Source organism: Artibeus jamaicensis, unplaced genomic scaffold (assembly GCF_021234435.1).
Source record: "Artibeus jamaicensis isolate MK-2021 breed Jamaican fruit bat unplaced genomic scaffold, CSHL_Jam_final contig_464, whole genome shotgun sequence".
In the NCBI taxonomy this organism is placed as follows: domain Eukaryota; kingdom Metazoa; phylum Chordata; class Mammalia; order Chiroptera; family Phyllostomidae; genus Artibeus; species Artibeus jamaicensis.
This window is the reverse complement of record NW_026521842.1, coordinates 10,277,719-10,293,125: the sequence shown is the minus strand read 5'-3', so window position 1 is coordinate 10,293,125 and position 15,407 is coordinate 10,277,719. Positions and strand designations below refer to the sequence as shown.

The 15,407-nt window shown below is 49.2% G+C and overlaps 1 protein-coding gene across 5 annotated transcripts in view; it reads left to right on the top strand.

Annotated features, from left to right (window-relative positions):
- WWOX (WW domain containing oxidoreductase) overlaps positions 1–15,407 on the top strand; it is an 894,507-nt gene that overhangs the window by 520,712 nt on the left and 358,388 nt on the right. Inside the window, exon 9 of one of the 5 annotated variants that reach the window (XM_053666611.1) lies at positions 10,302–10,377. The exons of 3 other annotated variants lie outside the window; for them this stretch is intronic. In XM_053666611.1, the coding sequence (XP_053522586.1) occupies positions 10,302–10,377 (76 nt within the window). Of the gene's footprint in view, positions 1–10,301; positions 10,485–15,407 lie in introns of those variants that run through there. One more of the 5 variants, XM_053666610.1, reaches the window with a different exon arrangement.

Genomic DNA, 15,407 nt, shown 5'->3' with positions numbered 1-15,407 from the left:
AGTCCCGGGACGCCACCCCTTCCCTGCCCCTGTCTTCCACCTGCAGCGCCTCGGTGTGCAGCTGCCTCTCAGTGGGCCCCACTCACGGCAGAAAGCGGCAAAGTAGATGTCATGTTTGGGGCTAATTTCATTCACTTTTAAGACTCAGTTGACTTCGTGAGGATGTGGAACAAATTAAATGCAATAAAATGAGTAGCTTGGGGAGCTGCAGCGAAGGCAGTTGAGACAGGACAGAACTGGGCAGGACTCAGACATTCTTCAGGAAGCTCTGGAGTTTACTCAGTCTGGAATTCTAAAAAAAGAGATTAGTTAAGCAACGGTTTACCTTAGACTATTACGAGATGGACGTTAGCCAAAACAGACGGTCAAACCTGAGAGAGAAGTTGGGGAAGGGATTAGTTTTAGGGTTCTGAGAGACGTTTAATATTCCTGTGAGAGTTTTGCACTATGTACTTGTTGGGTACATTTTATAATTTATGACACCTCTCAGTTTCATTCTGTTTGTTAATTCGTTCTCCTATTAAACACCACATAAGCAGCTACTGTGCTTAGATTTAAGGCGGAGGACCAGAAATCAAATATAAGCTGAGAAATGTGGTCCCTGATCAGTGCTCCTCAGTTCTGTGTAGTTTTCTACATTCCATAGTGCTAACTTGGGTAACCAGTAAGATATTGCAGAAATCATGGTATGTGACTTCTGAGGCTAGGCCATAGAAGGCGTGAAGCTTCTGCCTTGCTGATTCTCACAGAACCAGTGGCCTTCTCGTGAGGCTGTTCAAGCAGCCCTGTGAAGAGGAACAGAGACCTCCCACCAATAGCCATGTGAGGGAGCCACCCTAGAAGCTGACTCTCCATCCCTAGCCAAGCCTCCAGGTGACTGTCAACCCACCTATAACCTTGACTTGAACTACATGTGAGACCCTGAGCCAAAACCACCAAGTTCAGCTGCTTCTGCAATGTCTGGCCCACAGAACGTGTGTGATAATAAATGCTTATAATTGTTTCACCCCAGTTAGTTTGGGGATAACTTGTTATGCAGCAGTAAATGACTAATACGATTGAAAAACAAAATCTTTGGCTGCCCATTCAGAGTTCAAACTATGGATTATTTATTCAACACTACTTAGTTCCAACCGAACAAAAAGTGGGTTAAATTTCATATTCCCCTCAAAATAAATGTAGAGTGAGGTTTGCTTTGAAAACCATCACCTTACAGGGCACCACCCATTGCTTCTATAACTCCTCCCTGATCGGTGTGTGGTGTGATGTGTTAACAATGCAAAGGCCATCCGCATCCCTAATTGCATGAGCTTGTTGAGGACACTGACTTTTACAGAGAGTTGGGATTGAACCATTTAACAAATAGTTGGGTTAACCATTTAAAAGCATCGTACTATAAATATTTCGTTTTACTTCAGTGTACATCTTTCTCAAATGCACCCCTGCTTCCCTGCCTTCTCGACCCCAGTGCATTTGGCAACCTTGATGACCGACTGGATTGCCACTGCCGTGAGGTCTGGAGTGTGGCTCTGGGGACAGAGGGTAGCAGCAGCACAGGCCATAAACACACCAGTGGATAAGGTCATGGGCGCCGGTCCCTGCGGTAGCCCTGGAAGCCTTGTCCACGCCCTCTCCGACACCTGCCTGCTGGCTGGTCTGGAGCCCATTTCACAAAGGGGATCCTAAGCAGCCTTCAGTCTTCCCGGCCCCGGGGCCCAGCTGACCCTCGGCAGCAAGGTCAGGGGGCTCCTTTCCCAACTCCTGTCAGTCTTCCACTTCTACCACGGTCCCCTATTATCATTTCATTCACATTCAAAACATTTAAGATCTAATTAATATTAATGTTTGTCTTTAAATCAACTCATACTTTCATGAACTTTGTTTTTAAAAGGAAATTTCTATCACCATCGTAAAGGGAAACTCAATACAGTTTACTGGGAAATAGATGAGGGTAAAACCGCACACCTTGAAAACAGAGCATCAGTACTCATTTCAAAGAGCTTTTATTACCAGAGTAGATTCTAAGCGCAATATGGGCTTCTCTTTGTGTAAATGGGAGGCTAGCAACTTGAAGAGAGGCAGTGGAGATAAACTGAAAGCAAACCAAGAGCCTTCTGAATCGGCAGGGTTGAGGAGACTAAGAACGAGCAATCTCACCGAAGTCACTTGATCCGGGGTCCATGAGGCAGCTGTGATCACCTGGAACCTGGTAGCACAGCTCCTGCCTCAGGACTGAAGCCAGCTTCCCCCGAGTGAGTGTCAGTTTGCGACGCCAGGGCCTCGTGACTTGTCAACGCCATTCCGCGTACGCCATCACCACGGGTCTGCAGGGCAGACGGTCAGCCGCAGGTGCTTTTTCGTCTGGGCGTCCTTCCCTGTTGTCAGCACGGAGGTTAAGAACTCCGGCTTTCATTGTAATCCCAGCGCCTCTCCTCGCTGGTAAATGGAGATTTACCAGGTTCTTGTGGGGATCAAGGGTGATGATATGTATGTAATGCTTTAACATGACTGTAAAGAGGATGTCTCTGTTGCCATATTTGCATCACTGTTTGAAGTTTTCGGAGAGAAGACAGTCTTCTTCCTAGGCTGCCATGTCCTTTGAAAAGGGTGGGAGGGGGCAGGGGAGCCCCTGCTGCAGACAGAGCCCAGGGCAGCCCTGCAGGTGTGCGGGGCCCCCAGCTCTGTTGTCTCTGGACAGAAATTAGACTCGATGGGAGACGGTACAAGCTTTACATAGAAGATTCCTGGCCAGTCTGAGGACTTTATTCAATGAGGCCATGAATGATGCTTAGTGGTGAGTCAGGGTAGATTCATGAATGAGTGTTGGGACGGGTTAATCAAGTGGGAACTCCTGCCATGTCGGCACGCAGGTATTTTGAAGGTGGGCATGGCATGGAAATAAGGGACCCCGTTCAGTGAGAAACGAATCCCAAAGTGTGCACTGTCCCTAAAGAGCCAGGCAGGGTAGGAAGTACTGTCCATGTTCCCACCGGACAGGGTCCCTTTCTCCATTCTCCTCTCCCTTCCCTGCCATCATGGTAGACTAAGGCAATGAGGGTTTGGTTTCGGTTGTGGTTTCTGAGCATCGTGCATGCCTGCTCATGTGCCAGGCACTAACCTAGGTCCTCACTGTGTCCTTGCAATTAACCATCTATGGAATTCTCATTCTGTGGACAAGAAAAGGGAAACTCAGACAAGTTATGTCACATCCCCATGGTCATCCATTTGGAAGAGGCAAAGCTGAAATTTGAACCTGTGACTGTATGTGCTCCCCTTGTTCATTTTGTATTTCTGTGACAATATAGTAACAAACTCAGTGATTTAGAATAACACAGGTTTCTTGTCTATGATATTTCTGGAGGTCACAAGTCTGGAATGAGTCTGATGAAGCAAGAATCTAGATGTTGGTAGGACTGGTTTGTTCTGGAGGCTTTAAGGGAGAACCCATTCCTTCCATCTTCCAGCTCCTCGGGGCTATTGGTGTTTATTGGATCACAGCCTCATCCTTCCAATCTCTGTCTCCATCCTCACATAGCCCCTTGTGATAACACCGGGCCCACCTGGATCATTTGGGATGCTCTCTGCATCTCAAGATCCTTAACTGAATCACCCCTACAAAGTCCCTATTGCCATGTAAGATATCAGCCCACCTGTTCTGGAGATTAAGGCCCGGACGCCTTTGGGGAGTCAGTCTAACCCACTCCTCCCAGTCCCTAGTCAGAAGGGCATGCCCGCAGTGGGCTCAGGGCTTGTGTATCCATCTCCTTTCTATGAACTTGCTCTGTCTTTGGCTGGAAGTCAGGGTCTGGGATTCAGCATTAGACAGCTGGTCCCAAACTCCCAGTTCCAGGGAATGAACTTGGCCTGGCATTGGACATGAGACTTTCTGAGTCTTGGTGCCTTTCATGCTCAGTGAGCATGATGGGCTCATGTCAGTGGGGGGGTCACTTCTTGTTCCCTTCTTGTGACAGTTAATACTTTTTTTTCTGTTCCCAAAAGGTTTTTGACTGTGTTTATTATATCACCACCTAAAAGGTTATAGGCCATCTTTCTGGACTCGGTTCGTAGTGGGCCATTAGCAGAACAGGTCAGAAGAACAGCCTTCAGGAAGTTTGGTCTTCTGGTCCTTATTAATCTATTTGTATTTTCTTGGCCCATTTCCTCACAAATGTAAAAGACACAATGAGTTTTCACGGAGAACTCTTTAGCATCTAAGTTTTTTGCTTAACTTTGTTTACTCGCCTAACACCCTCTCAGCTCCCAGACCCACAAATACGCCTCCTGTTATGAGGGGGAAGTTCGCCTTGGCTAAACCTGCGGTTGGTTTGTTGCTTTTCTCTGTCCACCCAGACCCCCCAGTGGTTTCCCTGTAGTCAGGCTGGGCTTGTAGTTCTTGACCTCAGGACTCTCGCTGGCCTAGATGAGATGGGTTTGTTTGGGACAGCGGACACTTGGGTTTCCTGTGACATCTGGCTGGCCCTGTTTAGTCTGACAGGAAATGCTTGCCACCTTCTTGGGTTGTGGACGCCTCCTTTGTGGCACCATGAGCTCATCTTCAAAATGCCACCGTCCTTGTTGGACGTAGGTACCGCCTCCCGTGGTATGAGAGAAATGAGAGAAAGGTCACTGTCAACAAGCTAGGGAGGGAAGCCATGCAGGAAAGGCAGCCCACAGTAGGCTCACCTAAAAGGAGGCCATCACTGCTTTCCTTCCGTGTGTGTGCAAACATGCGTGTGTGCATGTGTGTTACACAGGAGATAAAAGGCAATCCAGGAAAGATTCAAGAAACCTTACAAGGAGAATGAATGAACAAACGACTATTAAGAAAACATCTCAGATTAAGGAAATATTACCCCTATTTAACATCAAATCTGTGCTGGTCTTTTATCCCCGTGATAGCTATAATGCAGGTCCAGTTGCTCCCATTCTGTAGATCAGGACACTGACACCAGACACCGTAGACTGAGCTGTCCAAGATCACAGTCAGGGATCTTTTCAGCTGAGAGCCAGAGACAGCTCTGGCCCTGGGCTCTACCCTTCCATCACCCCTGGCAACTCCAGGCCTGGGCCGTGGACTGCCAGCATCAGCAAGCCCTAGGAGTTTTGGGGAAGTGCAGAATCTCGGGCCTACCCCAGATATGCTGAGTCAGAATCTGCATTTTAACAAAATCTCCAGGTGGCTCGTGTGCACGTTACAGTTTACGACACTCTGTTCGCCTGCACCCCTGCCTCTGGCTGAGTTGAGTGGACAGCACTGAGCGTTCCCTATGTGCTAAACTGAGTGAGGCTGCAAAGAAAGTGGGCCTGGGCCCCAGTCATGAGAAACCGGGAGCACAGGGCAGCAGACCACCAACCGGTGGGCGTGGCTGTGCAGTAATAACGGTAGTCCCTGGGAGTTTGGAGAGCGCAGGAGAGGGGCAGTTACCAGGAAGACTCTGTCCGACCACGTTTCTACCCTGAGTGGGAGGCAGTCAATCACTGTGGTCGAGGACAGCAGCTCTGGATTCGCACTGTCTGGTTTCAGGTTCTGGTTCTGATACTGTGCAGCCGTGTGATGTGGGACAAGGCACTTAACCTCCTCGGGCCCCAGTTTCTGTATCAGTTTCCGTATCTGTACGAGGGAGCACGACTGCTCTGGAGGAGCATAACAGTACCCGCTTTTGTGCAGACTCTGAGATTATGCCTTTGAAGGACTCAGCACAATTCCTGACCCTCGGTTTAATAAATGTTAGTTATTATTGAAGGCTGAATATACAACACGGAACAACATACAAGGCCAGGAAGGGTTTTCCAGGCAGTGGGACCCGATGAACAATGGCTCTGCAAATACAGAGGCAGGACGAGTGTGCTGTCCGGGAGGCAGGATGAAGTGCTTGTGTTCCGTTAAAGCAGATACTTCCTGGCACGGACTCTGCCCAGCTCTGCTCCGGGCTCTGAGGATATGGAGCTAAATCACACACCGCTCGGTACACCTGAAGGCCTCTGGCTGTCGGTCATCCGACATCAGTCATATGTTTATCACAAAGCTGCATATTTTCTCTAAGTGCCGCTTGAGCTGTATCCCATCATCTTTGGCATGGTGTACGTACATATTTTCATTCTTATTTACTCGAAGTACGTTCTGATTTCTGGGTTGGTTCCCCGGATGCTCCCATGTGTATTGCAGCATTTACTCATTGCTGTTCATCCTGCCCAACACTGAATGAACACCTGCTGTCCACCAGGCACTGGCCAAGGCATAGTTCCGGACCTCAAGGGGCTCATAGTCCAAAGAGACATCCACCCTCTAGTTGGGGGAGACAGACAAGAATGTACTGTTTTACACGGAGCAAAGAAGACTCTGTTTCCAATCTCTCAAGCCCAGGTTCTCTGACTGCCTAGATATTTTTCACTGTTTGCTGCCTTAGAAGCAAAGCCCGTCCTAGTCAGTGCTGTGTTCGTGGCACACAGCACAGTGCCGTGCACATAGTAGGCAGTTATTAAGCATTTGTTCAACAGACTTGTTCTTTGGTGCCCATACATCTTGTCTTCATTCCTTTTGACTATTCTCTGAACTCATCTGATTTTGAATCTCTCCAAATATTCTGTTAAGATGCATCCAAATCATATTTGTTAGCATAGTGGAGCAGTTTCTCTTCTTTTTAATTGTCCTGCACAGTGTCTGGTAAATCCATAGAGAACTGTGCGGACCCCAGCACCCCAAGACTCTGGTCTGTTTCCTGTACCACGTCTGTGCCAAGGAAGCCCTTCTCTCCCTCTGCCTTCCATGCACTGTGGGCTGGGATGTATGTTTGGGCCTCTGCCCAGATCGTGCTTGGAGTGGTACCAGCTGCACAGGATACGTGGAATGTTTGCTCAGAGGGATCCAGAAGTGGAGATCTGAGTAGGATCAGCTGGTGCTCCAGGATAAAAATCATTTCACCATCTTTGCAGAAAATTGACTGTGTTTCTCTGCACTCAGCAGTTTATGGGGTGCCATATTGTTCTCAGTCTCTTGGCCCTAGCCTGTTCTGCTATGCGGCCGGGTGTTGTTAAATAGCTCCCCTTCGTGCCAGAAAGTGGGGTGAGGGGCCACCTCCCAGTCCAGCCCACATCGCCTTCCAGTCAGCATATCAGAAGTTGGCAAGTACTGATTCCCTCGGAGCTTGACCCAAGGTGCCTGCTCCCCCACTTGGCAGGCATTCTTCCCCTCCTGGTGGAGGGGCATTCACTGTTGCAAGGAGATGCCTCTTCTGGGAGTGGGTCTGTCGGATCATGACTGTTTCCATTCGCATCACTTACCCACTTGACTGGAAACTGCGTCCTCTTCTTTCTCACTCTTCTCTTGACATTCCTTTCTTCCATCCTTCACCCATTTACTCAACCACATGTGCATGTAGAATGGTGGATCGCAGGGTGGGCTCAAAAACCGTGCTACCCATTTTGATACCTAGCACCCCCACATTACCTTTGATAACCTTGGACAAGTCACTGGAGTCTGTCTAAGCCTCAGTTTTCTCATCTGCAAAACGGGTACAAGACTAGTAGCTCCCTCCTGAACTTGTGAGGATTCAATGAGGTGATGCCAGCACAGTGGCCAGCATAGTGTCTGGAAGTGGTAAACATTCTACCTCCGTCTGACCTCTTGCCATTGTTGCTCATAGCAAAGGTTCAATAGGCTTACTGTGGGCATGGCAGTGTTCTTAAAGAATTCACTTTCCAAAACACGGTGGTTAAGCATCTCAGCTGTGCCTTTAGGGCATGGATATTTGCTTATTGAAATCTGTAAACACTGAAGGTTCTAGAGGTGAATCACAGCAAAGGAGAGCTTTTGTGAAGTTCATTGTGGCAGTTCTGCCAATGAGGGACCAAGGTGGAGAGAAGCCAGAGGCAAAAGGAACCACTGCTTGGATGAAGCCGTCCACCGTTCCACGCCTAACCTGGGGTGGTGGAGCCAAAGGGGCTGGGAGGACAACACGGAGGAGAGATGCGTCCTGGAGGTGGAAGTTTGCCCGACTTGGATGTTGGTAGGTTGTAAGCAGTGATGGGTGACTGGGGTCCCAGTGGGTTGAAAGTGTGACAAAAGCAGGACTAAAGCCAAACCCCTCCCTGCGGGGTCCCGCTGGAGACATGCAGGCCTGCACAGCAGAGCTTCACGAAGCAGAGGTACAAGGCGCCCGGGTGGTTACAATGGGGTGGGGCAGAGGGCCAGTGCTCCCTGGGCAGAGATCTGGGAGCCTAGCCACCTGGCCCAGGCTGGGAGGACCATTGGAGGGAGCATCTCAGAGGCAGCTAGGAAACTCCTTGGAACAAGGGCTCGGGTTTCCTCAGCAGTACAACCCTAAAGACACCTTAGCAAGTATGGGAATAGCCTGGTGAGTTATGAAAACATGGACACCTGAGCCCTTCCCCCAGAGATGCTGATTCAGAAGGGGCCGTGAGCTTGCGTTTCTAACCAGCTTCTGGCTGATGCTGAGCTGTTTCCTGTGGACCACACTTTGAGTAGCACTGCACTGGAGCATGCCCCGGCCAGCACGCCCCTTTGAATGCCCCCACCGAGCCCACACAAGCATGTGGTGCTGGGTGTCACCTGCACCCGCTGAGCCGCAGAGACCCTGCCTGGTCTGCCTGCTGCCCGACATGCCTGCCCTTCTCTCGAGCCATTTGTAGTCCTGTTCTGCATGGAGCTCTCTTTGCTGGTCACCCGCTGAGGATTATTTTCTGGTTGTTGTTGTTCAGACCTTTTGCCTCTCTAGGACTTGTCATTCCGAGCCCTTCCTCTGGGGGTGACAACTGTGGCTTGGAGGTTGCGTGTGAGCACACCCCCCCCCATCCCTGTGGATCTAGGGGCGCGTGCTGCCTGGGCCAGGCTCCCCAGGCCAGATGCAGGAGACCAAGCAGACTCCACCCCTTGCCCTAGGCTATTGCCAGGCTGTGCGAAAGAGGCTAGTTCCAGGCTCTTCTGAAAAGGATGCCATCAGGTAAACTCAGATCACCCAGGACTGGTGGAAAGCCCTGCTGCTCTTCATTCCTCCCAGATACTTGCCAACCTTATTAAAATGTGAGAGTCCTCGTGAATGAGCGGCCAGTTAATTAAGTTTTGTTAGAGTTGTTTGTAAAATGAGAGTAAACAGGCCCAGAGCAAGGGCCCGGCAAGCTCTCCTATGGGACAGTACGTGGATTCTAATGCTTGTGTGTGGCATCTATTTATTTTAATTGTGGTAAAATATACATAATATACTATTTATCATTTTAACCACTTGTATGTATACAGATCAAATCAGTGATGTTAACTTCATTCACAGTGTTGTGTAACCATTAGCTATACCTAGAGCTTTTTCATCATTCAAACATAAACTCTGTACCCGTTAAAAATAACTAGCTCCCCCTCCCCCACTCCCTGCAGCCTCAATAACATCTATTCTACTTTCTGCTTCTCTGAGTTGCCTGTGCAAGATACGGTGTGGAAGTCGAATCATGTGATGTGTGTCCTGTGTTCATTGTGTTTCACTTAGCGTAATGTTTGCAAGGTCCATTCGTGTTCTAGTACATATCAAAATGGCACTCCTTTCTGATGGCTGAGCAACATTTCCTGATACGCGCACATCTCGTTTCGTTGATCTGTTCATCTGTTGGCGGCTACTCGGATTGCTCTACCTTGGCCGTGGTGAATAATGCTGCTGTTAACATGCGTGTACAAATACCTGTTTGTGCCCCTGCTTTCAGTTCTCTTGGATACACACCTAGGAATGAACTTGCCGTGTCCTATGGTGATTTCAGGTTTAACCTGGTGACACACCGGCAGACGGTCTCCCATGGGGGTCACACCGCGTTGCATTCCCAGCAGCAGGGCACCCTGCACATCCTCACCACGCCCGCCCTTTTCCATCTTTGCAGTTCCCATTATAACCGGACTGGTCGACGTGCAGCGAAGTGACCTCTCACAGTGATTTGGGTTTGTACTTCTGTAACGACTGACGACGTCCACTGTCTCTCCATGTGCTTCTTGGACATTTGTTTGTCTTCTTTGAGAAAGTGATGTCCACTTGGACACTCCGATGCCTTCTCGTTCTTGTTTTCTTTTGGCTCGTGGCTGTGTTCCAGCACCATGCATTTCAACTGTGCTGATTTCTTCTAGTGTTGTTTAGAAGTTGAGCTAAAAAGAAAATAGTGATTGAAATAGACAGCTATTATTTACGTTGGGGAGGTGGGTATTAAATACCTTTGCGCTCTTCCATGAACCGTATTATGTTCTTACTGCATGTTTTACTAGGCAATCATAATTCTTGGCTTTCTTTTTGTTTGTTTGTATTTGTAAGCAGACGAACATGGCCAGTGTGACTCTGAAACAACCGACGGGGCCATGGCCCAAAAGAACAGTGGGAGGAGAAGGCAGTTGTAAGCAAACTGAAAAATGATAGATGTCAAAAGAAAAAGAGTCCTTCAGAGCTTTCTGATCTCCAAGTAGTTTTCCTCTCTACTTTTCTGAGGTTATGAAATAACTCAGATTGGAGTGTCGTTCACCACTCTAATTGCCCAGCATTTTAATTATCAGGCACTTTTTATGCTTTCTTGCAGTGCTCATTTCACAGCCTCCCGGGAGGTCTTTTTGTAGAATGGAAAGGGAAGGTTCACACCAGAAATCAGCAGGAAAGCCCTGCTGGCCCAGGCAGGGCTTTCCCATCAGAGAGGGAGGAGAACGTGGCCCTCCGCCGTGGCCCCCCAGCAGAAACTCGCTCTCACGCAGGGCAGACCAGGCGGATTGTTTCCCTTCTGCTTTGATCATCAAATGAAACAAGCACCAGAAGTCCCAGGCTGGGTCCAGAGATGCTTTCTTCCTTCTTTCTGCCTCTGCTCAGGTTGTCATTGCTCTTTTTTTCCAAGAGACCAAAAAGTTGGTGGAGAGATGGAAAGGGTTACGCGGAAGCCCTTGTAAGGACGTTAGGGAGATCACTGAGTGAGGGTTTCATGAGTGCTTACAACACGCTGGCTTTGTTACAGACCACGTGATGCTGCACGCAGTCGGGTCACCACCCACTCATGCATCCATCCATCCATCCTCATCGGCCCTTCCTCTTCTACTTTGTTCTTCCCTCCTTCCTTCTTCCCTACCTAACTACCTGCCAAGAACCACCAAGTCCTCCAACAGACATGTCAAGCAGGTAGTAGTAGACAAAGCAGCAAACGTGAACAAGTCTTTAGTAACCACAGCAAAGTCTTTGCTTGGATTCTTTTTTTGTATCAGTTCAGATTCAGTCAGAAGACAGAAAGTACACCATGACTTCTTTTAAAGATTTTTAAAGATTAAATTACCTTTTTTAGAGAGCAGGGAAGGAAGGGAAAAAGAGAGGAAGAGAAACATCCACATTGGAGAGAAACATTGACCAGTTGCCTCTCACACACACCCAACCAGGACCTGGCCCGCAACCCAGCCATGTGCCCGGACCGGGAATCCAACCAGAGACCTTTCAGTTTGCAGGACCACACCCAACCCATTGAGCCACACCAGTCAGGGCTACAGTGGATTTAACAGGGAGCATTTACTATAAAGATTTATTAACTACAACAGGTATTGTTGGCTACCAAGGGAACACAGGCTTGCCTCCCACTCCCTAGGATTGGGAGCCAGCTGGCCCTGGGTAACTGGGTAGCAGAGAAATTTCCACTGAGGCCACTGGCAGGTGGGGCTTGCAGAGAAGCGGTCCTTCATGGTGCCAGGGAAGGCCGTCTATGAGAAGTGACCTACCATAAAAGTTGCTGGAATACTGCCAGGGGGTTGGAGGTTGCTGAGAGGTTGCCCTAAATATGTGTGTGCTCATGGAGAAGGCAGCAGGACGAAGGGATGGTGACTGGCAGGAGTAAGCTGCCCCGGGGAGGTGCCTTCTGAAACAGAAACCCACTCCTCCAGTGCCCTCTCCTGGCGAAGCCTGGCATGGTGCCTTGTGGTGAGGAGGAACCATTCCTTGGTCTCAGGCAGGGCTGTGAAAGCTGGGCTGGGTGCTGAGAGGTCATCTATTGAAGACTGGCGCAGATGCCAATAAGTGCGATGGTAATCCGAGTGGGCAGGATGAGGAGTGCTAGGTGTACCATTTTATAGAGGACGTTCAGGAAAGGCCTCTCTGGAAAGGTGGCAGAACATTCCAGATGGAAGGAACAGCAGGTGCAAAGGCCCTGGGGTCAAAGCTGGTTTGGAATGTGTGAGAAACAGCAAGGACGCTGACCGTAGCATAGTGAGCAAAGGCAAAGGCAGGAGAGGGCGCTGAGCATCAGCCTTTGATGAGCACACGCATGCTGAGAGAGTGTCTTGAGCAGACTCGCACTTCAAAACGTTCACTCCGGCCTCTACTGAGAGTAGATTGTTGGGGGCGGGGTGTGGTGAGACTGCAGCAGAGGGCCCAGGAAGAAGCCACCGCACCAACCAAGAGACAGATGACGGTGGCACCGGCGAGAGAGGCGGCAATGGCAGTGGTGAGGGGTGGTCAGAGGCTGGCTGTGGGGTGGCAGCAGCTTTTCTCGTGGATTGGAGGCGGAGTAGAGAGAGGGGAAGGAATCCGGGTTGTGTGCAAGCTATGGGCCTTGAGTGACTGGGCGAATGTTATTCTGCCAACATCTTCCTCCGAAGAACCTCACTGCCCAATATTAACATAGTGAATTAACATTCACTAACTTCAGAGTGAATGAAGTTAGCATTCACTCGGGGCGGTGAAAGAGTTTTGGAAGTAGATACTGCTGATGGTTGCATAACATTATGAATAAAATTAATGCCACTGAATTGTGCACTTAAAAGTGGCTAAAATGGCAAATTTTAATATACTGTGATACAATATAATGTACCACATCTTAAAAATCAGCAAAAATGATTTCACAGAAATTACTGTCTTCTCAGTGCGTCTTATCAAGGTATTAACGGTGTACATGCGTTTCCGAATCGGTGATGCGGACCTAGGTCCCTTGGTCAGTGTGACGTTTGTCGGGCCCTCGGCTGTGAAGTCGCTGTCTTTCTTTTTGCTCAGTGATAAACACTTTGGAGGAGATTTTTACAAAGAAAAAAAACAAAAACCAGTGGTGACTATTATTATTACCAGCACGGCTACTGCCGGTCACCGCCGGCTCCTAACAGCTGGGACTCAGGTGTGTTTTAGCTCATTTCCCAGAGCGGGCAAAACCGAGGCCAATGCAATGAGGTGACTTGGTGAAGTACATGGCTAGTGAGCCGCTCCAATCCAAGCTCCGTGAGGGCAGGCGTGCCGACTGCTCTGCACACCAGCACATATTACAAACACCAGGCACAGAGCCGGCACATATATTAGGCACCCAGTAGGTGCTGGTTACATGGATAAGATGGAGCCTGAGGGTAGGTACATTTTGTGGCTCCTCTACTAAAGGTTCCTGCTCTTTCCTCCACATACAGCTTCTGCCTCTGGCCCCCGGTCTGTCATGAATTAGCAGTGCCCATCCCTAAGATTTCAGGAATGTCCAGCTGTTTCTTAGCGTGGAATGAAGTCTCCCATGGCCCCACCCATGGCACAGTCATTGGCCGCAGACAGACAGCAGACACTTGGCTCTCCAAGCAACATTCCTGCCCCATTTAAAACAATGGGACAGTGGGGTACTTTGTCCTTCGTGTGAGCTGAAGTTTTATGACACCGTGTTTATGGGAAAATGCTGTTACTATCCTTAGCCTGGTGGCGGTTCTCACTTATTCATAGCTCGGCATTTGTGGGTGGAATGAGAAGTTATAATAGAGTGCAGGTGCCTCTCATTGTTTTCCGCTACTCACGGGATAGTGTTTATTAAAAAGGAAATCACAGTGGTGTGTCTGGAGCTGAAGTCTGAACAAATAACCCAAAAGGAGCGTCCCAGGAAGGTGGGCAGCAGGCGACAAACAAAGAAAGGCAAAAACAAGTTGGAGCTAATTGGGATCAGGCAGTACTTTGCATGCGAATTATGAACAGGGAGCTTGGCTGCAAAATAACTGTTGTACTCAACCTTGGTTGGCATACTTCACATACTTCCGCGGAAGATCCAGAATTTGAATTTAACGCATTCTACCCAGGCCTTCCGTGGAATTTGAAAATAAGATTCTGAAAGCATGTGGTTGGAATGAGACCCTTTGCAAACGTTTCCAACTGCACGTGGGTGTGTAGGTGTCACCCAGCACATCCCTGGGGTTTTGTTGCCCCTGGAAGAAGCCGTCCCAGGTCCTCTGAAAAGAAGGGCTGGAGACTTGAGTTCCAAACAAGTTCTCATTCTGATAGGCATTGGAATTTGTGCCGCCATGTCTGCTCGTAAGTTCTATGCCCAGTTCCTTGAAGGACCATTGTGGGGGGGGCGGGGGGTATGAGGGGCGGAGGGTATGCGCCTGCCATAGAAGAAGATAATTCCTGGCACGTGCAGTTCCTGATTCCCCCAGGGCACTGTGCTTCCTATCACATGGGCATCCAACACATGTATTCTTTCGTTCAGAAAATTACTTCCTGCACAGTACAAAGATCAATCGAATGTCACCTTTGCCCACAAGCACCGAGGGTCTTCAGAGGGAAACAGAGCCATGTACAAATAAACAGGAGACGGTCAGGGGCTGCGGTGGGCACAGAGGCAGAGCACAGAGGGGTCAGTGCCTTCAGTGTTGATGGGCAGTTAGGGAAGACTTCGTGTTCCGTTTGTGGCAGGAAAATAGATGGATCTTTCTTCCCATCAGAGAATGGAGGGAAAGGGGTTTCTAGGCAAAGGCATGACCAGAAACCAGCTCAGAGAACCTGAGTACACGTGGCACATTCGAGGGACAACATGCCGTCCCTCATAGCCGATCTGTCGGGCTCCTGCTGGGAGTGGAGCGCCAGGTGAAACTGGAAAGATAGATAAGCCAGGCAGCTGGTGAGTGACATCCCAGCCTTCACTGAGACAGTGGGGAGCCATCTCCAGCTTCACAGGTGCAGAGTGACATGATCGCCAACTTTCTGCATCAAACATGGTCATATTTTGGGAAGTGTCTGGTTCTTGAAATACCTCCATTTCTCTTGTCTCCCCAGCTCCCGGGCTCTCTCCTGCATGCTCAGCGAACTGAAAGATATCAGAACTATATTCAGCCCTCTCCAGTAATATCGTGAAACAAAAATATCTCATGGGCTTGCAGCTCCTGAGTGTTTTGACTGTTCGCAGCACAGCCTCTGAGAGTCGCAGGGTGCCGTCCCCCACACGGAGTTCTCTGGCAGCTTTTTGATTAGTAAACCCGGGCCTGACTTTTGCCCCAGAGTGATGTTCTTTTGTGGCTTGTCTGCTCCAAGAATTGAAATACCCAGACTCGTTCTTCTTCATTTCTTGTTGAAACAGAGAAGCCACTGTGACACCCCCCTGGGGATCAAGGGCACACACAAGTTTGGAGACTGCTCCTGCCTTCTACAACCTTGGAGGGCATGGCTTATCAC